The sequence below is a fragment of the Molossus molossus genome, unplaced genomic scaffold (assembly GCF_014108415.1).
Source record: "Molossus molossus isolate mMolMol1 unplaced genomic scaffold, mMolMol1.p scaffold_m16_p_6, whole genome shotgun sequence".
Lineage (NCBI taxonomy): Eukaryota > Metazoa > Chordata > Mammalia > Chiroptera > Molossidae > Molossus > Molossus molossus.
In genome coordinates, this window is record NW_023425399.1 from 43,766,381 (window position 1) to 43,788,658 (window position 22,278).

Genomic DNA, 22,278 nt, shown 5'->3' on the forward strand with positions numbered 1-22,278 from the left:
CCTAACAGCATCTGCTACACTAGCATCTGTGTCTCTCACAATTTATTGAGGATTCTTACAGCAATGATAGGCTAGAAAGGCCCAGATGCCACTTCTGAGGGTTCTTAAAGGGTGAAGGGGACACTGGTCTTTTCCCTGTGCCCTGCAGGGTACAAGAGAATCTAGAATTTACAGTCCAAAGCCCAACTCTAAATGCAGATATGACCCCTTACCAGATTCTGGGCCTTGTGTGATACTGTGTTTTATAATAAGAAATATGTATTCGGTCATCAATCTAATTTCTAGCACTGAGCTAAAACCCTTGGAATTTCCTCAGCCATGAGAGGTGTGTTTTGTTATGTTAATGAGGTGACTTTTAGACCTCACCTAAGGATGGGTGCTGGTTGCCAGGAGAGCTGACCCTGTGATTAGAGGGTTGGAACTCTCAGTCCCACCCCAACCTCAAGGGAAGGGAGAGACTGGAGTCTGAATCAATCGCCAATAGCCAATGACTTTATCAACTGCACCTATATAATGAAGCCTCCATAAAAACTCAAAAGGATAAGGCTCAGAGAGCTTCCAGGTTGGTGACCGCGTGGAGATTTAAGAAGAGTGACTTGCTCAGAGAGCATGGAAGCTCCTCACTCTTTCCCCACACCTTACCCTATGCATGTATTCCACCTGTCTGTTCCTGAGTTATATCCTTTTATAATAAAGTGGAATTGTAGTAACTAACATGTTTCCCTGAGTTCGTTCTGTGAGCCATTCTAGGAAGTTAATCCAATCCAAGGAAGCACAGGTGACAACCTGGACTTAACAATTGGCATCTAAAGTGTGGGGTGGGGAGTGGGTATAGTAGATGGTCTTGTAGGACTAAGCCCTTAACCTGTGGGACCTAACACTATCTGCAGGTAAACAGTGCTGCAACTGAGTTAAACTGTAGAACACCCATGTGGTGCCACAGAATTACTTGGAGATGAGGGGAAACACACACACACACACACACACACACACACACACACACATTAGAATTGGTAACCAGAATCTTACCTTGGCTAAATGGTTAACTTCTTTGAGCCTCAGTTGTCTCATCTTTACATAGGAAAACAAAACCCACCCTACTTACTTTACAGAGTTGCCACTAGAATTTAGTGCAACTGTCAATGAAAGGTCTAAACCTATAGAAACATTTTAATAAGTTATTTAAGCCCGACCAGTGTGGCTCACTGGTTGAGCATCGACCCACACACCAAGAGGTCGCCGGTTCGATTTCTGATCAGGGCACATGCCCAGGTTGTGGGCCCAATCCCCAGTGGGGGCGTGGGGGTGCTGGAGGCAGCCAATTGATGTTCTCTCTCATCAATGTTTCTATCTCTCTCTCCCTCTCCCTTCCTCTCTCTCTAAAATCAATAAAAAAATAAAAAGAATGTATTTGAGCCAAAATTTTGAAGAAATGCCAAGAAGCAAGATATCAATGGATTGAGAAAATGCTCCAAAGAATGGCAACTTTGCAGTGCATGTTATACATTTAAAATCAAAGGAGAGAACATAAGGAAAGTACATGAAATCCATTGGTGGTGGTAGATCAAGGAGGCAGGAGAAAGCAAAGCAGGGAAATCTCTAGGATTAAATAAAAAGCAAAATGGAGAAACACATACTTCTTTTACATGGGTGAGTATAGGATAGTTAACATTTAACATTTATAGCACATAGGGATGGTGTGCAGGGAACAAGATTACAAGGAGGCATCCGTGGTCTCCTGCTCTGGTGGTCTTGTGTTCTAGTGCCTGTAGTTGTGACTTTGAAGGTCTGAAAAAGAAAATTACTCTGACATTTCAAAGATATGCTATCCTAGACACAGGGCTCACTTAAGGTAAAGACTGACCTTTGCTAAGGAAGCTAGAGAGGCCTGGGACATGACTGCCAGCCATGGCCTGCCCAATTGGGAATTCATGATCAGACCATCCTGTGTGGTTCCTTTTAGTGACTGAGCTTGTCAGGCCTTCCATATGGCCCCCTGAGCTTGTGGGGTTTACTAAGTTGCCTTTTTCATTTATACAACCTGTATTTGTGAGAGCACTCTGGGAAGGAAAGGACTTGGACTCCAGCTTCCATTAAAATGCCTTTTTTGTGTGTGTGTGTAGGTTTATTCATATTCTTACTTCATTTAATTGTTCGAGGAAAGAGATTCCCACCCAGTGACATTTTACAATGTAAAGTCAAGGGTAGACACATTTGTCTTGAACTTATGCCCACACAAATATTTAAATGACCCAAATCTGAAAATGCAAAGTGACATACAACATGTGTTCCAAGTTATACATAAATTAGCAAAACTCTAGGGGCTTCTTATTTCTCCTAAAAGAATTCACTGGTTGGGTAGAGTAGATCTCAAACCATAGAAAGATTTTAAACTGTAACATGGGGAAGTCAGAATCTTTGAGACTGGGGGTTTGGGATCCCCAAACTCTGTAGGATTCAGTTTTATGAACCACATACATACATGAAAGTAGGTATGAGTTGGTCTCTGTATGTATCCTGTGAAAAACATTGTGGGCTAACTTCCTGTCGACTTTGGAAACAGCCAGCCTTCTCTGCCTCTGCAACATCTGCCAAGAGGGAATTGGAGAATGAAAATGCATATTTTGAAAGCAAGAAATAAAAACAGTGTTAAATGTTGTGGTTGAACAATCCAGTTACGCCGTACAGGCTCTCAGATGAGCAGTGCCATTGAGATTTTCTGCATTTGTGCTTGATGGGCTTTGCATCTGTGAGGCAGGATCTAAACAACTGTTTAGATCAATGCTGTGCATGGTTGGAGTTCAAAGTCCTGTGCAAAGGTAGTCTAGAGATGTTGTCTGGCTTAGCATACCCAAGAAACTAATTTTTGAGGGTGTTGAGTTAGATTTGTTGCCATCGAGAAAAGTTATTGGGTGATGGAATGTTTTATATTCTCATTGAGATGTGGATTACATGGATACATGCATTTATCAAAACTTATCCAACGGTACACTTGGTGGATAAAAGTCTGTGCATTTTACTGTATGCAAATTATGCCTCGATTCTTTAAAATGTGGGGTTGCCTCTCACTTTGTTGCTGGAAAAGATCCACTTAAAGCCACTACTCATCATGGTCAGCCTCCCCGTCCTGCTCTCTACTCTTGCCCTTTGCTACCAGCCTCACTGCCTCCAAGGCCAGCACACATGCATGCTCAGCATCACCTGCAGATGCTCATTTAAGCCTAGTGTGCTGGGCCAGAGAAGAAGTTAGGTGTGTGGCATGAGAAAAACTTTGGACCCAGGCGTCTGCCCTCTGCATTGGGAGGTAAAAGGCAACCCAGGCAAAGAATATGACCAAGATAAACTTGAGATGGGGGATGGGACCAGCAAGGGCCCAACAATCTTATAAAAGGTGAACAGACTTTGGGAGAGATAGGCTGAGTACAGGTGGAATAGAGGTATGTGTCTCATCTGACTAGACAGAAGGTCCCAGAAGGGAGACCAGCATGTGTTGGGGTGGGAAAGGTGACTGCAGTTTGAAAGGGCTCTGGGTGCCCACCTACAGACAGGATGCTAGGATGAGAGAGATAGCCTCTGAGGTCTCAGCAGAGTCCCTGACTATCTTCATTCTCTTCATTAATAGTTCTCCTATTTGTGAAAAGGAGCCATTGTCCATCTCTTTTCATTTTGTTTGTGAATTATAAAGTCAATACTTGCTGGCAGCCCAACAGGAAAATAATTAAACAAACTGTGGTATATTTATGTTGTAGGACAAGAAATAAGTTATTGATGCAATAAAAAATATGAAGGACTCTTTAAGAGAATCCTTTCATAAAAGAATGCACATTATAGGATTCAATTTATATGGGGTTCCTAGGGCAGACTAAACCAACATATGGTAGAGATGCTTAGAGCAGTGATTACACCTGGGTGAGACAGAGGACCCAAAAGAACTTTCTGGCAGGGATGGAAGTGCTGTAAGTCATGGCCGCAGTTTGGGTTACATGGGTTACATGGGTGTATGCATTTCTCATAACACATTGAATGGTGAAATTATGATTTGTGAATTTAACCATATGGAAATTGCATCTGGAAGTAAAAGATCCATGAACTACAATTGAACCCTATTTAACCACTTAACAGATGCCAGTTGACGTGTTTAGGAGTGAAGTGTACTAGCATCTGCAGCTTACGTTGCAGTTCATTAAAAAATGAGATGGTATCTTTCAACTTTACTGAATGATCGAAAACTTTTATAATAAAATGTTGAGTAAAAACAAAAGCTATTCACACTCATAAAACTGGGGACAAGAGATGGAAATGGTGTGCAAGGATTGCATTGCTTATGGAACATCACCAGGAGTGGCACCCAGGGCCTCTCCGCTGCCAGCCTCTCTGACCAGTCCACCCTGCCCACAGAAACAATGGTCCTTTTATAAACCACATTCAAAATGCTACCTCGAGAACACTCGTTATCCATTTATCAATGATGTGTTCAGCCCTGTGCCAGGTGGAGGATAAAGTCAGATATGGTCGCCACCCTCCTCACATTTGTCATCTATGCATAGAAACAGCCAGGTGTCCCAGGGAAGTGGATCCAGGCAGCTCCTGACTGGGTGCAGAATAATAGCCCACACTTACCAAGAATTTATTCTCTACCAGATTCTGTTCAAGCCTAACCTGGATTAATTCCAACCACCCCATAAGACGGGAACTGTGTTATCATTTTACACATTAGATATCTGAGGCTTGAGGAAGTCAAGTCCTTACTTGTCCATGACTACACAGCATGTGAGTGACTGAGCAGGGATTCAGAAATCAGGAAGCTGGGACTGGAGCCCATGCTTAAACCAGGGGTTGACAGATTTTTTCTGGAAAGGGACACAGAGGAAATATTTTAATTCCTGTGGGCCATGGGCCATACAGTTCTGTCCAACTACTCAAGTCTACCTTTGTAGCATGAAAGCATCTGTAGACAATATATATAAATGAATGAATTGAATGCCAATAAAATTTTATAAAAAAAACAGGCAATGGGCCAGATTTGGCCCATGGGTCATAGTTTCCCAGTTCCAGCCCCAAACCACTGATAGCTTCAGTGCCTGGAAGGCTTTCGAGTTCGACCAGAGGCAACTAAAGGAACTTTAATTCCTGACTGTCGCCTCCCTGTGGAAGTGTGGGAGTCAGACAGCAAGGAAACAGTACAGGCTTTAAGTGCCCAGGTCTCTCATTAAAGAATGACAAACAGCCCTGGGCAGTTTGGCTCGGCGGTTAGAGCATCAACCCAAGACCAGAAAGTCCCAGGTTCGGTTCCTGCTAAGGGCATGTGCCTTGGTTTGCAGTTTGTCCCAGCCCCAGTTGGGGTTGTGTGGGTGGCAACCAGTTGATGGGTCTCTCTCACATCAATGTTTCTCTCTCTCTCCCTCCCGCTTTATCTGAAGATAAATGCAAAAGTGTCCTCAGGTGAGGAATAGAAACAAAGAATGACAAACAACACACCCCTGGGCACATGTGGCAGCCCATTACCAAAGGAAGCTGAAGAGAAAAGGTGGAAAATACTCAGAAACCACATAAAAGTTGTACTTAGTCTTTAGAGTCATGTTTAAAATTTTATTTATTTATTTATTTATTTATTTATTTATTTATTTTGTGGTAGGTGCCCCTAACAGGAACCGAACCCGGGACTCTCTGGTCCTCAGGTCGACGCTCAACCGCTGAGCCAAACTAGCTAGGGCCATGTTTAAAATTTTAGCAGCACGGTTCTTAAGATTTCATGTGCATGTAGAAAAAGTAAAGGTCAGAAGCCATACTTGAACATGATTTGTCTTGAAGAAATTTCGCCAAAGAATTTTCCTGCTTGCAGCTTTCCTCTCACTGGCTCTCTGTTTCTTAACTGAACTTTTGTTGCTGACAAGGATTTGACTCTGGAGCACAGAGTGTAAGAGAGGCTGAGAGAGCACTGGCCCCATTCTTAAAAGCATCCATGCAGCATTGAAACTGAGAGCTCAGAAGGTTTCTGAGTGTGTGTTCAGTTTCATGGTTGACCCAAGGACCATGCAACTGAGGACAGCACTAGTGGGCTGTTCCTCACTCCATGTGGGGTCACCATCTTGCTGTGAGGAGCCCCCCCACCCCCCACCGTTGACACTAGCCAGGGTACAGGGTATGTGTGGGACTGTCAGAGTCAATGTGGACAGACAACTTTGGAGGCAGAAAATCTCTTTCAGCACAAGCATTTGTGATGTACTCCTGTTTATTAGCCTCTTTATTCCAACACAGCTGATGAAAGGAGGAAACGATTCACAGCCAGGCTGAGGTCTGCAAGAAGCTCGGTTACCAGCTAGACTGGGGTGGCTGATTCCTCATTTTTCCACACTGAATTTCCTGGGTCAACTCATTGCTCCAGTGTCACAGAGAAAAGATTTGAGTCCTGTCTGAGACCAAGCAGACGGGCAGCTCACCCAGATTGTGCAGGCAGAGGAGGGAGTCCAGTCTGTTCCCTCTGTGAATGTTGCTTATTGAGATGTTATGCTCCCCAGCCTGCACAGAAAGGGTTAGCTGTTTAGAGCATGTGGTGTCCTGTCACCAAAAGATGAACCATCCAAACCCACTTACGGAAACACCCCCTTATTCCCATCTCTACAACCCAGGGCTGAACTGGTGAAAGGGTGGGAAGAGGTACCTTGAACTTTGTCCAAAAGATCCCAAAGCACTTCTAATAATCACCACTTTGTTCTCTTATTTAAATGATCGACCTGCCTCATTTCCTTTCTGTGAGCACAGGTGAGCTTTGACTCCCAGTAGGGCAGTGTACACTGCGGGGAGGGGAAGGCTGTGGTCCTGAAACCTGGATACACATAAGACTTTCCAAAAGAACTGGTGAAAAATGAATATCAAAGTCCCGTCTCCAGAACCAAATTTAGCCTTGGTACTTTCTCTGAGTCATTGGTTCTTAAGCCTCTGGAGGGTTTGTTAAAACACAGACTGATGGGCCCCACCCTCATAGTTTCTGATACAGGAGGTCAGATGGGGCTGAGATCCTGCATTTCTAACAGCCCCCAGGTGCTGCTGCTGCTGCCCTGCTGAGCCAGGGAGGCTCTGTGAGCACAGCTGCTCCAAGGCATGCCTTCCGTTTCAGGGCAGCCAGCCTCAAAACCTAGGTCAAAGCAGAAAGGGCATCCTCTCCACACTAGGGAAGAAACGCTATGATCTTTGTAGGCTGCGTTGACTCTTTGATATTCTCTACCTGCTCTGCCCAATATTGCAGCCACCAATTACATGTGGATCTTTAAATAGAAATTTAAATTTATTACAGGTGAATTTAAAATGTTTGTTCTTCATGAGCCCCTTTCTAGTGCTCGGCAGCCTTGTGTTTCTGAAGGCTGCTATGTGACCACACAGCTGGAGGATGTTTCCATCTTTGCAGGGAGTTCTACTGGGCAGCGCTGTTCTACAAGAATTCCAAAAATTGTTTCTTTCTCTTCAAAGTTTGGCTGTTAGCCCCATTGTATTGCTGTGAAAAATAAACCAAACGAAATCCGTTTATATGTCATAGAAATGGAATGTTAACTGTTTCCTCTTTGCTTGCTCATGATAGCAACCCTCATCCACTCTTCATATCAAGTTAGGGTGAAGGTCATAGACATTTTAATGAAAAAGAGATAAAAGCTTTAGTAATGTTTTTCAAAATATAGCTCCTATCATCCATATTATGAAACTTACAAAACTCCCTGGAGGTGAGGTCCACAGGGAAGCCTGTGGGCAAAAGAATCAGGCAATACAGATAATTCCAGTGGCCGTGGGGCAGTCCAGTGCCACTGCCCCTGGGGGAAGCATGGGACTAGTCTGAGAGTGGATCAGACTAGGACTTATTCTGAGTGTTTTAGGAAAGTACACATTCCTACAAGCTGCAGAGCATGTTGTGGAGGCCACCTTTTGTTTTCCCTCCTAGAGGAGAAAATTGGACTCACTCAGAGATGCTTGAGTGCCCCACACTAAGCACATGACATTTCAGAAAGCTAATTCTATTTCATCCTTTTGTTACAGATTCGGCTGAACAGCAGGGGACTAATCTACTCTGTGGGCCTGCTCCTGGCCTCTGTCTTTGTCACAGTAGGTTTGCAGCTCTTCTCTCCCCACTTTTGAGCTCCCATGGCGTTCCCCATGCCCCTACCTGGGGTCTTTGGCTATAGAGTTTGTTTTTACACCAGATGGGTTGGGCCTCCTGATGGATCAGGACAATAGGCCTCCAGATATTCTGTCTCCTTCCCAACTGTTTCTTCTAGAAGTGGATCCTAGCAACCCACTAGAAAGCCCTCTCTTTCGTACTGAAAGGAGGCAGCCTCCTCTCAGAAGCATGGTCCTGTCTCATGTTCAACACAAATAATTTTATCTAAAACAAAGGGGAGATCCCACTTTTCTGCAAAATTAGTCACAGAATGGTAGATTTCAATTAATTGTTCCAGGTTACTAAACATCTTCATAAATCCATGGATTTGATCAATACGCAGCCACTAAGAATATATTTTATTGACAGTTTACTTTTATGACATTCTATTATCTTGGCCATTACATCCCTTTGTATAATTTAATATCCCAACTCAACTGACAAATTTGCACCAACATGTAGAATGACCCACATGAAGGATCCACTAACATACAAGTATGCTGTTGAATTTTCACATTAAACATCTAGACACAATGATTTTTATTGAAATTTTCAAGGAGATATAAACTGAATTATACCTAGCATGTTAATATACATATACTAGAGAACGGAGATTCAGTAGGGCAGGCAGGAAGCAGGAGGGGTAATTTGCAGGATCAAGATGGAAGTCAAATGTCAAGGTTTTACCAAAGCAAGTACTTGCTTACACAAAAGTGAAAAATCTATATAATTTGTTTGTTGTTGTTTTTTAATCCTCACCCAAGGATATTTTTCCATTGAACTTCCAATAGAGTGGGAAGGGGGGGGTGGGGAGAGAGAGAGAGAGAGAGAGAGAGAGAGAGAGAGAAGGAGGAATATTGATGTGAGAGAAACATATCAATTGGTTGCCTCAACAACCCGAACCAGGGCCAGGATCCGAACCGAAACCAAGGTACATGCCCTTGACCCGAACCAAACTTGAGACTCTTTGGTCCACGGGCCAACACTAACAGCTGAACCAAACCAGCCAGGGCTATAATTTATTCTTTTGAAGTTTAGAGATTCTTTAAGCGTATGAGTTGGGGTTATGATATTTGTAATAGCCACACACTGAGCTTAATATCCTGCATATATTCTTCCATTTGGAGCTCACCACACTCCCATGAGGTAGTCACTAATATCAGCTCCATAGTACCAAAGACAATAGAGAAGTTGACACCAAACAATGGAAGAGCAAGCTGTCTGACAGAGTGCATGCGTAGCACAAGGCTGCTTCTTGCACTGTGCTATGGTTGTACAATTTACTGGAGACGAGCTAACCACTAGCGGGCTATCAGAAAGTGGCTGTGGAAAGACTAAAGAGAAGTAAGTTTGGGGAACAAGAGCAATTTTAAAAATCTTAAGTTTGCCATGCCTTTTTGACTTCCAAAGGGAGAGGTCAAGAAAGCCATTGGAAAGATGAGTCTGAGTTCAGAAGAAATGTCCACGCTGAAGACACCAGAATGTAGATGGTATTTAAAGCCATGCAATTGGATAAGTTCACCAAGGAAGTGAGAATAGACAGAAAAGGGAACAGCACCAAAATTTGAGTCAGGTCGATAAGGATAAAACCCCAGAAGAAGTGGAGAAAGAGCATTCAGAGAGATAAGACAAAAACAAGAGTGTGGCATCAAGAAGCCACATGGAGACGGTGCTTTGAGGTGGAGTGATCTGCTCTGTGGAGGAAGAGGAGTCCTGAGTGTTGGCCATTAGGGTTAGAAATGTAGAGTCATTGGTGCTCTTGACAAGGTAGCTTGCACAGCAATGGGGCAGAAGGTTGAGTAGAATAAGTTAACAAAGAAAAATTAGAGACGGCTGATATTTAAAACTCTTTCAAGTTATTCTGCGGTAAAGAAAGAAGAGCAAAGCCCTGACCAGTGTGGCTCAGTAGTTAGAGCTTCAGCCCATGCACCGAAGTATTGAGGGTTCAATTCCCAGTCAAGGGTAAGTACATGGGTTGCAGGTTCAATCAATTCCCAGCCCCAGTCAGGGAGTGAGAGGGAGGCAACCAATCAATGTTTTTCATTCTCTCTCTCTCCCCTACTCACCCTCCCTCCCTTTAAATTTGGGTGGCCACGTGTGACTAGTGAGTATAGCACGGGTCAAGGGTGTGGTGTGGGACTGAGGGGCTGAAGTAGGGTGGAGGACAAGGATTCAAGAGCACTAGTATTGGGAAGTTTGGCTTGGTGGATGATTAAATCACTGAAAGGACAGCAGGAGTGGCAGTGAGCAGGGACTTAGGGCTCTGAGGAATGCCAGGAGCACCCACGGTTGACTGAAAGTAGGAGGGTAGAGTGTGACAGTCAGGAGACTTTAGGCCAGTGCTTTTTAAGAGGAAGGGCAGAGAAAGGTATAGAAGCAACAATGAGGAGCAACGGGGACAACTCCCTGGTCTCCAGGCACAGGGACTTGAAGAGATGCAGCCACTGCCTGTGGCATGGTTTCCTCAGGGAGAGCTAGGGTCTGCTTGGGACAAAAGGGTGAGGTGTCAGAACAGGTGATGCCAGCATAGAGCAGTGCAGGGTTGGAATCCAGGAGAGGAGTGGGGGCTGCTGTGTCTGTCTTCGTGACTTTCCCATACAAGCAGGTTCTGACTTCCCCTCTTCTTGATTTGATGTTCTTATGTTCTGCAATGTGAGAGATGGGCTTTGTGGGCCCAGAGGAAACCAGTGCCCTGCCCAAGGGCCCTCAGCTGCTGCCTTCTGACCCTTCTGTGTGTTGCAGGTGTTTGGCGTTCACCTGAACAAGTGGCAGCTAGACAAGAAGCTCGGTTGTGGGTGCCTTTTCCTATACGGCGTGTTCCTGTGCTTTTCCATCATGACGGAGTTCAATGTGTTCACCTTCGTGAACTTGCCCATGTGTGGGGAACACTGATCTACCCGGCTGCCTGCCGAGGCTCAGTTTCTTCTTTCCTGTGCAATACAAGACCTGGCCAGACCCGAGTCACATGGGCCCCCAGGGCCGGGCTTCCTTTTCTCCCTCGCTGTTCACAGGCCTCAGCCCCTGCCTCGGTGGCCCAGGCTCTCCCTGCCCCCATTCTCGCTCCTCTTCCTCCTTGGGTCCTACCTGCCACCCAGCCCTTCTTGCCCACCCCTTCCTGCCTCCTCAGTGTGAAGACTTTCAATATTCACGTGAATTTTCAAGCTCCATTTTGAACAGTGACTGCAATTCTAGAAAAACTGGCTGCTAACTGGCCCAAGCCAGGCAAGACTTATTATAATCCCTTCTCCTTTTTTAAGTTATTGGATGGAAGACTAACCTAATTTATGACCTGAGACTGTCAAAGAGATAGCAAGGAGGGGGTACATTGATTACAGGGAATGTTTGGGATTTTGTTATGTTTTGAGGTGATTCCTAGGTTACTGGGTTTGGGGGGTTGTTTTGCTTTGTGGGGGCTCTCCTCTGTACTACTCCTTTTCTTCCAGAGATCGAGAGCTTCTCTTGCATTTTCTTCCACCGGGCTCTGGATTAGTGGATGATCCACAGGTTGTCCACACTGTGTCTTGGGATCGAATCTCCCAAGCATGTTGGAGCGTGCATAGATCTAGTGCTTATTAGAAGAACAGCTGAGCCACGCCACCAGAAACAGATGCATAACATTTCATACCCAAAGATGCCCCCACAGTCCTATAGGTGTTACCTAGAGGGCAAAAGTTTTTCCAAGGAAGGAGACAGCTTCCTACTTGACCTTCACTTTCACTAGGTTCTTTCTAGTCTCTCAAGCAATAGCCTGCCTGAGGCCTTTGTCGAGGGTCCCTGGTTAAACATCCATCCATGAGGTGCCAGGAAGTCAGCAGCAGAAGCTTCCCAACCTGTGAGTCCCTGAGATATGTTCTCATTGCTTGACATTTGGGGTGACAGGGAGTGACCCAGAGGCCACCACTGCTTTTTGTGCAGGAGTTACAGACACTGGTTTCTTGGAAAATGGAGAGAAGCGCACTTTGCACAGACATCGTCAATAAAGTCCCAATTTGCCACTTGGTACTGAGTACACTGGACCCTGAAAGCTGGCTCTTGGGCCAGAATCCTTCCTCCAGGACACCATGGCCAAGCTGCCCCAGCTCCACCCGTCCCCTCCTGGAAGAATGGCAAGGAAAGGAGAAAACAGAACTGACATCTTTGAAACCACAGAATGTGTTAACTGCAGATTTACTCAAGGGCATAAGTTATTGTGAACGTTGTTGCCAATCACCGCTCAACAGCCTGCTAGATTTTGTATGATGCTGATTATTATGCAGACTAATTCCACCAGTTGAGACCCACTCATGCTTGTTACACTTGTATTTATTGAAACTGTGGATTCTTGCCGCCCCGTGCTCCCCCTATATTTACTTTACGCACTGATCACTTATAATTCATTCAGTATGGTTTTCCCTGTCCCTTGTACACATTCTGATATGAATTGTGAAAATAACCTGCTACAAATTGGTTGAATGTCTCTTTCGAGGGTGCGAAACAAGGCAAACATTAGCCAATGGGGCACCTGCCTGATGGAGGACCGGGAGAGGAAATCACCAATTTGGGCTCTCAGAGCTAAGACACACTTAATGATTCTGTTGCACATTTTGCACTGGTTTATGGCAATTGTTTTCTTGGACGGATAGTGTAAAATAAACTTCTCTGTTCTGTATTTCTCCTTGAGCAGTGCACATTACTTTCTCCTTGGATTCTGGAGTGTTGCCTGTTTGACATTGAGGAGTATGCATGCAAGGGAAAAGATTGCAGTCACCATGGGGCCAGGTATTTGCCCTTTTGTGTCTGGGTGGACTCACCTGGTAAGCTGGTAAATGTCTGGTGGATTGCAAGTATGAAGTGGCAAATCATGGGTACCCCTAAATCTTGAATCATCCTTCGATATATTGTCCTATAGAATACATGTGACAGTATTTATGTTAGGATTCTTTTCAGCTGGACATGAAGAGCATTCCAGTACTGATGACATTCAGGAGTGCTCAAGGTCACCATCCTTTTGGATTTTACTAGTTTTGTTGTTGTTATTATTAATCCTCAGAGGAAGATTTTTTTCCTGGAATGGGGGAGAGAGAAACAGCAATGTGAAAGAGACACATCAATTTGTTGCCTCCCAATCACACCCCAACTTGGGCCACCGATGAAACCCGAAACCCAAGTACATTTCCTTGACCTGTAATTGAACCAGAGCCTCTTTGACCCATAAGTTGATGATCCAACCACTGAGCCAAACCGGCCAAAGCTGATTTTACTAGTTTTTAATTGTGAAAATTAAGTTCTTGTCCTGCATAATAATTACCCAGATCTAAAAGTAAACTAAGGTGAGTGAACAAGTCAGGTTTCTACCTGAAACTCAACATTAATGTATTTATAAGAACCAGAAGAAAAATATCTACTAATTCACAGCACCAACTTTTATTTAACTGTATTTAAAAATGTATTCCCAGGTTATGGAAAAATACTAGGCACTTAACTTTGTTTTGAGTGTTTACATCTAACAATGTTTTACTATCTTATTTGTGCATTTTATTAATATACTCTGGACATTGGACAGGAAATTTTCATTGTGCTGATTGGTGCTTATAAAGCATAAGATCCTTTTACATGAAATAGTTTGTTATACTAGTCTTAATTAGTTTTACTCTACTCAAAGACATTTGATCCAAAGTTAGATTTTTTAAAACACATTTGCTGTGAAATCTTTAGAAACCATAATTTTATGCCATATTTCTCAGAGACAAAACTCTGGGATGAGGTAGAGTTTTCACGTTTCATGCACAATGGTTGTTGATCCAGGAACTGCTAAAGTCCCCTTTCTGAAATGAGCATTTGGCCTATTCCTGCTCAGAGCTCAGCCATGCGTGGATTGTGTCTTGAATTATCAATTGAGAATGTGGTTCTAAATGAACTGGCTGTCTGGTTATGCAAAACTGCTGTTGTTGTTTGCACCGCTTCCACTGCGCTGGGATTCACTGGGAGGGCTTGAGGTGAGTTTGAGGGAAGAACTCCTTGTCAATATCCCAAACTGGCGTATCACCAGAGAAACCCTCTCAGTAGCTTTTCGGGATGTGCTGCGTTCGGTAAATTCCCCAGCCTGTGATCTCATGCACAAGGGAGATATCTCTGTGGCTCTAAACAAGGGAAGGCACATTCTGGAGCTTGCACCCCCTCCTCAACACAGCCTAGTGACCCCACAAGGAGGTACCTCCTTCTTCTGGGAATTGTATTCTCAACTTGGCCCAGGCCTGCTGAGGGTCACTGTCTACACACATGCCTTGAGTATATTGAGAGGCCACGATGGGACATTTTCAGATAGCTTTTTTCCCCTTCCCAAAGGAAAGTACACTTTTAGGGAGAGTACACTTTTATAGGTACATGTTTTGTATTTATCTGCAAAAAGTCCTGAAGGCTGTCAGGTTATCCTGGATCTGTTGCTTCAGAACTTGCTGTTTGCAGTCATAAATTTACTTGCTGAATGTTTGAGAATCTATATACCAAGCAGCACATTTCAACTCATTTTAAGCACCCAGGCTTCAAAGAAAAGCCTAAATGTTACCAAAAAAAAAGGGGGGGGGGATGATAATGTGGTATAAAGTCCAGATAATTTCCAGTTGTGGTATATCAAATGAGAATAACATCTAATTTGCAAAACATGTAATTAATGTAGCCTTAGAACTTTACCTAGTTGTTCATGAAAATATTCAGATTGTTGGGGATAAACAGATGTGGAAAATTGGTGATGGTGATATTGCTCTTTCCAAGATTTTTCTCACTCTTTCAAAATAGGATAATTATCCCACTGATAGATAATTATCCAAGTTTTTGACCCATTTCTATCAACTATAAATAGGATACTTCCATGTTAGATTTTGAGTAGTCTGATACTAATTAGTGAGTTTTATTTATTTTGATATTTTCTGCACTAGCTTCTCAACACACACACACACACACTATCTGACACCAAACTCTATGAAAACAGTCCAATGGATCTTTGAAATTTTTCCAAATATCCAGCTGCTTATTATGATACATCTCCAGGAATGGGGTAGATTTAGCCAACTTTTCTTTGATAAATAAAAATCCACTTGTCTATTGCATCATCATCCAGAGATGTGGGCGTCTGCAGAGATGCTGAAAAAGTCAGGAACTGCAGCCATGTACGAACAGAGATTAGCAACGTGCACAAGATAAATTATGCCATCCCCCAGAATCGATTTCACATTAGTTTCAAAATACAGGGCAGAGTAATAATACTCCACCAAAATCTTTCAGATGGCTTACTGTTGCACCCAACACACTTATTTTCTTAATAAACTATACCCAGTAGTCCGGTTACTATGTTTTTATTGAACCTCAATTTAGCAAACACCAGTTGTAGAGATTTTAAATATAGTGACTAGTCATAGTTAATACACATTTTGTGTTTGGTCTTTGTTTTTGCAACACGTAGGAGAGGGAGGAAGATTTAAGACTGCAGTTTGACATACATGCCATTTAAGCATACATTGAATTATGTATATAAGTGCATGCATATTTACATGAATCACATTATTTCTTTACATAACTCTCAACTTGTCCTGTTTATTCAAAGCTGAATTTGGTAATGTCATATCTTCTGGTTTGCTGGGACAATTAATCTAGTGACTGATTCCAGAAAACTGCATAAAAATCCTGGAATGAGCCCTGTCCAGTTTGGCTCAGTGGTTAGAGCATCTGCCTGTGGATCAGAGAGTCCAGGTTCAGTTCCCACTAAGGGCATATACCTTGGTTGCAGTTTGTCCCTGCCCCAGTTGGGGTTGTGTGGGTGGCAGCCAGTCAGTGTGTTTCTCTCACATTGATGTTTCTCTCTCTCTCTCTCTTCCCTCCTCTCTCCCTCCCACTCTATCTGAAGATAAATGCAAAAAAAAAAAAAAAAAAAAAATGTCCTTGGGTGAGGATTAAAAAAACAAACAAAAAAATACCTGGAATGAAATGTAACAAGGAATCTCACAATGCTTACAGTTGTTTTATGGGTACTTCAGAGCTATGATTACATGTCATTGCTAAAATGTGATGCATACATGTGTGAAAGTGCTTTCAGCATAACATTTTTAAATTCTTGCTGAAAAGAATATACTCACTCAATTTCTTATCTTTTTTATGATACATAAGTCAGATGTTTTCTCTCACATTATTAAGGAAGATGTGTTCCTCAAATGCTAGGTACTAAGTCTATGCTCTGGTCAATAACAACTAGTGGGTTTGAAACACATGCCCACTGCTTTATTTTTACAAGTTCTTTTGTCTTCTGGTTACAGGTTTCTGAAATACTAGTTTCAGAATATCTAAAAAGCGTATTACGATATCGGGTGAAATTATTTCCTCTAGTTGCTTATATTATATTCAACATCATATATAAAAGTGCACTTACTCATCTATTGTCTAATTCAGTGTTTCTCACTTTTAAGCATGCATCAGAATTACCTAGAGATGTGTTACGCACAGATTTTTTGGGCCCAATCCCTGAGTTTCTAGTTCAGTAGGTCTAAGGACAGAGCCAAGAATTTACATTTCTCGCCAACTCCCAGATGCTACTGATGCTGAGACCCACTCTGAGAACCACTGGTGTAAATACAATCCTATGCCCATAAAGCCATATTTTTTTCTACACCAGCCTCCACCAATATATTTGGTTTACAGCTTATGGAAAACACACATATACAGAGATATACTATTTCTTCCAATTTTTCAAAATTAATTTTTCTTTCTAGTTCCACTGAGATCTATGACTATTGAAAGTAGGAAAAGACATATAGTCAACCCTTCATAATTTACATCCTCTATCATGCTGCATGTCTTCTCTGAGTCAAAAAACAACTTTAAATCAAAATGGAACCAGATTAGAGTAAATAGTTTAAGATGAAGTTGCAGGAAAGCCGAGATTTTGGATGGAATATCAGGTCAGTAAAAATGGGAACAGATAACCACTAATTTCATTCAAGGTGCAAAAGATTTAGTTCTAAACTACAGTAAGAGAAAGTAACAGTGAATATAGGAGAAATTGTCTGCACATGAACTCCTATTTTCATGTGACTATCATGTATAGCTAACTTTCTAATCTAAACATGTTATTTTTTTTTTTTTTTTTTAACAGTTTATGAATTCTAAACATGTTATTTTGATGCAAATCCATCTGACAAAAATGTCATGGTTCATAAAAGAAATAAAAGGCTTTCACCTAAATTGGGATTTGTAGCCCAAGTGCTTCAGACAATCACATGTGCCCAAACCATGGTCTTGCCTAAGAAACGAGAGCAGAGCACCCTTAGACATACATTCTTCCTGGGGCTCAGGAAACTCCATTGACAGGTGGTGGCCCTGGCCAGGCTGCAAATAATATGGTAAAAGCCACATTTTTATATCCACTAAAAGTTTTGCTCAGAGTCAGAAGTGGAATTAGATGTTTGTATGCATAATCCAGCAGAAAGGTAGGAAGACAAGGAAGAAAGGAAATTCTTTTCCAGAAATAAGACATTTTGTGCTTGGCCTATGCCCACATAGGGGTGGTCAGCCCAGAGGCAATGAGATGATATACATCCCTCCCTAAATCTCTCTGAGGCTTTTTTTTTTTTTAATTCTTACCCAAGGATATTTTTCCATTGATTTTCAGAGTGAGAGGGGGAGAGAGAGAGAGAGAGATAGAGAGAGAGAGAGAGACAGAGAGAGAGAGAGAGAGACATTAATGTGAGAGAAACACACTGATTAGTTGCCTCCGACACAACCCCAACCACAGCCAGGGATCGAACTGAAGCCGAGGTATGTGCTCTTGACCAGAATCAAACCTGCAACTCTTTGGTCCATGGGCCATCACTCTAACCACTGAGACAAACCAGCCAGGGCTCTCCGGGGCTCTCTTAATAGAGGCAGTATCTCAAACCAAGAAACATGCTCTCGGGTAGCAATACAGAGACCCACTGTATTACGTTACAATTGGATGCAAGGTATTTCTTTCGATTTCCAAGACCCCTCAGTGATGGAAGCAGCCTCTTTATACTTCTAGGTAGAATTGAATCTGCTGCCTAAATGTTAATTAAGGACCTGTCTTAGGAGGAAAAACAAGAAGTTTGAAGATATGAGATTCATACCAAGAAATTTACTCCTCTGTTATAAATGACCCAAATCTTCTATAAATGAGGCAAACCAATAAACTGGAGGCATTGGTTCTGAATGTGCCTTGGATGAACATAGTAACAGAATTATATTGCTCTCAAAAGGAATCTACTACAATTTCAATTTTTAAACTTTGGCTTACTATTTGTTTCAGAAATGAATTATGCCTTTAACATTGGTTGATTGGCTACACAGAAAGCTTCACAATTTATACATATGAATTCTGTAACAAGACAGCCTTTTAATCAGGGGTTAGCTTTCCCCTGCACCCATCAGGAAAATCGATGTCCTGTATCATGGTTTCTTCTGAGTTACAGGTTGTAACTTAGTGTTCTGGAAAGTAATGAGGTCCCATCTCAAATGCTGCCCATCATTCTGATTTGGGTTACCTGATTATCGGTTTCAGGCTGCCCAGATGTCTCTACCATGGTTCAAAACCATGGCTTATAGACCACTTGGGATATTTCATTGTGCAGATGCAAAAAGGAATGCTGAGTGTCCTGTAGGTCTTTGCTCCTCAAGTGTGTGGGTGGGTCTCTAACTGGCAGCTTTGACTAGAAAGAGAGACTTTTGGAATTCCTTTAAGACAGCATTGTCAGGTGGACTCTCTGCGATGTTGGAAGTGCCCTACATCTGTGCTGTCCCACATAGCAGCTATTCAGAACATGTGGCTGCTGAGCACTTGAAATATGGCCCAAGCAACTAGGAAAAAATTTTAATCTTGTTGAAATTTAATTAATTTAAATTTATGTTTAAAAAACCACATGTGATTGGAGGCTGCAATATTGGGAAGAGCAGGTAGAGCATATTAAAAAGCCAACCCGGCCTACAAAGGTCATAGCGTTTCTTCCCTAGTGTCAAGAGGATGCCCTTTGACCTAGGTCGTGCGTGAGGCCGGCTGCCCTGGAACGGAAGGCATGCCTTAGAGCAGCTGTGCTCATATAGTGCTCCCTGGACCAGCAGCGGGGTGGCGGCAGCAGCACCTGGGGACGATTAGAAATACAGGATCTCAGGCCCCAGGTGATATTTATTCAAGTTTGAGAAGGTCTGGGAGTAAATCTCTGCTCTGCTCTCCAGAGGACACAAATTTCTAGGAGGTTACTCTGTATTGTCAGTGGTATCACTGTGTATTTGAGGAATTGCCAAATGGGGGCAGGCATGGATGATGGGGCGTAACACAATTGAAATTGGAAATAGGTTAGTGAATTTGGAGGACAAAGAAGTCATATTTTACTTTTATTAACCCCCTTTTTAGTGGGGGTAAAGGAGTAACTATAGAGGATTCAAATAAAAGACCAAGATCTAACTCAGGGTGCATCTCACCTAATTTTCAAAGTCACACCACATCAGATATGCTGCCAGATAGTTTACTAATATTGAGAATTCCTATGTTTAGCTGATAAACCAACCAGGTCTGTCTCATTTCCATACTGAATTGGGGAACTGATTCCTTAAAAATCCCACAGATTTTTGCCTCCCTTGCAAGAAGAGAACTTTTTCCTTTGAAGCTGTGGGGGGAAAAAAATAACCCAGAAAATCATCGCATGTAGCAAAAGAGGGCAGAAAACAGAAGAAGAAGGAGAGGGGTTCATGAAACAGCAATTTTTGTAATAAGTGTGGGGACAGGTCCCACCAGGAGGATATTTAGGCTGTGATTTTTGAAGTAATAATTGGGACCCAGCTGGATGGCGGTAAAGTTAGAAGCCAAAAGAAGGCACAGCCAGGAATTGGAATAGCAAAGATCTGGTCCACAGGATAATTTCTTCACCCAGTGTAGCATCAGCAGTCATCTGTTGTGTTGGTGGTGTCGTGTAATCATCTCGGTGTAGTCATCTTAGTATGAGTGAGAATGAAATCGGTCCTTCTGCAGCTCATGAAAGTAATTTAATCACAGTTCTCTGCACACCAACTTCTGGACACTTAGCACCAACAACCCCTGAACTTTCTGTATTGTTGACTTTTTCTTTCCTAGGGATTTCCTGTCACCAAAACAGTATATTGGTTTGTTTTGAGACTTGGCTTTAAATGCCTCTTTCACAGCTGTTCAGGCCATTCCAAGTACCTTAGAAATTGGATTCAATTCTTTTATATCAACATTCATCTCCTCTTCTTCTTATGCAAAAGCTATTTTTTAAAGCATTCTTTACAGAATTTCATTTGCAAATAAACACAAGATGAAAACAAATGAGGTATTTCATTCTGGCATTTTATGTGATTCTACCCACATATAAATGCAAAGCAGTGGGGGAATTTGTCCGTGGCCTCCTCTCAGGAACAACGAGGGCCTGGCGTGAGAAAACACACTATTGCCACTTTGACAAATCACTTCTTCTACTGCACTGCCAAAACAAGGATACAAAGTCCAAAAATGTCTCAAAGTACATATTCAAAAAGTTTTTCTGAATGACTCTTATGCAAAAATAAAATAAAGCAATAAATGTAGGTTTAAGATTTATTAACTCACTAACATGGGAACCAGTGGATGGTGAAGCTGGCTCAAAGAGCACTTTGAGGACCTGGGTATTTATAAGTATATACAAGGACTATGATAAAAGAGTGCTATGTATGAGACTGGCTAACAAATGTCAGGGCAACCAAACCACAATCTACAATGAATGATCTTTTTTGCCTGACAAAAAATATTTGCCTGTTTCAGAAAGACCCACAGGCCTACATTCTGATTCCTTAATCAATAATAGTGAGTCAAACAGAGGTACACATCCTTTAGATCGCTCGATAATCCTGGAGTGGACTTGCTGAACAACGTAAAAGTACGGCCTTATTTTCAATTATGTGAAACTCCTATTAGTTTCTATCAAAATCATTTCCTACATATTTATGTTTACAAGTACTCAGCAAAGCAATCCTGAAATTCCACTAGTCTCCTGGAATTTTTATTAAAAGCATTGCCTTTTCCCTTCCTGAAGTGTCTTCTTTTGAAGTTCCCCCAAATATAAAATATTAATTTAAAGGAATTTAATAAAAGTAGCTTGATTCCTTCCACTAACAAACATGAATTTTTTCCTGCTGCACAGTACCCACATTTAATTCAAAGCTGCAAAAAAACAGAGGGGACAATGGAGCTAAGTATGTGTTCCAGACATGTCAAAATGAAGCAGGAATGTTTTACTGGGTTCAATTAAAATTTATGTTTCAGTTTTCAGATGAATTACAATTCTATGATGCTTCTTACTTTAGTACAATACATGCATGAGACAGTGTAAAATTAAATGCTTATGTAATGTAGTGTTCATTTCTACTTTGGGAGATTCTACAGTTTAAAAAAGAAAAAAGGAATTAAAGAATTATGAAGGTAGGAGTTCATTTTTAAATATTTTACCTTTAATGGGATTTGTCACCTTAAAATAAAATAAAGTAAAAGACAAACTTTGGTTATTTTAAAAGAGAACAGATTTTTTTATACTTGTATTAATATGAGTTCTCTATATTTACTTTGCTATTTTATGTAGAGGACTACTTGTGTTTTTTACTCTTTTTCCACTTGCACTGTTAATTAGGAGTTTAAGTGAGGTAAGAGCATTTATTATTATTCCATTTTCACTAATCTAAGTATTTATAAACCAGCTTTTCTTTATTTGAAAATATTATGGCTTTTGGTAAACCTGGGAAAATTTTACAACTGTCATTCAAAGAATAACAAGAAGATTTGTTGCATTTTGATTGGCACAGTCACTGTGGAGCTTCCTCAAAAAATTAAAAATGGAACTGCCATTTGACTCAGCAATCCCAGTTCTGGGAATATATCCTAAGAATCCCAAAACACCAATCAGAAAGAATATATGCATTTCTATGTTTATAGCAATGTTATTTACAATAGCTAAGATCTGGAAATACCCAAGTGCCCATCAGTAGACGAATGGATTAAAAAGCTGTGGTACATTGATACAATGGAATACTATGCAGCTATAAAAAAGAAGGAACTCTTATACTTTGCAACAGCATGGATGAATCTAGATATTATTATGCTAAGCAAA

At 41.8% G+C, this 22,278-nt stretch overlaps 1 protein-coding gene across 12 annotated transcripts in view; it reads left to right on the forward strand.

The window, feature by feature from the left end:
• Positions 1 to 12,791, forward strand: part of SLC24A3 (solute carrier family 24 member 3) — a 558,214-nt gene extending 545,423 nt beyond the window's left edge. For 11 of the 12 annotated variants that reach the window (XM_036245875.1, XM_036245874.1, XM_036245881.1 and 8 more), the window contains 2 exons: positions 8,026 to 8,091; positions 10,889 to 12,766. In XM_036245875.1, the coding sequence (XP_036101768.1) occupies positions 8,026 to 8,091; positions 10,889 to 11,038 (216 nt within the window). In that variant the 3' untranslated portion in view covers positions 11,039 to 12,766. Of the gene's footprint in view, positions 1 to 8,025; positions 8,092 to 10,888 lie in introns of all 12 variants that reach the window. The other variant, XM_036245873.1, reaches the window with a different exon arrangement.
• Positions 12,792 to 22,278: the final 9,487 nt, after the last annotated feature.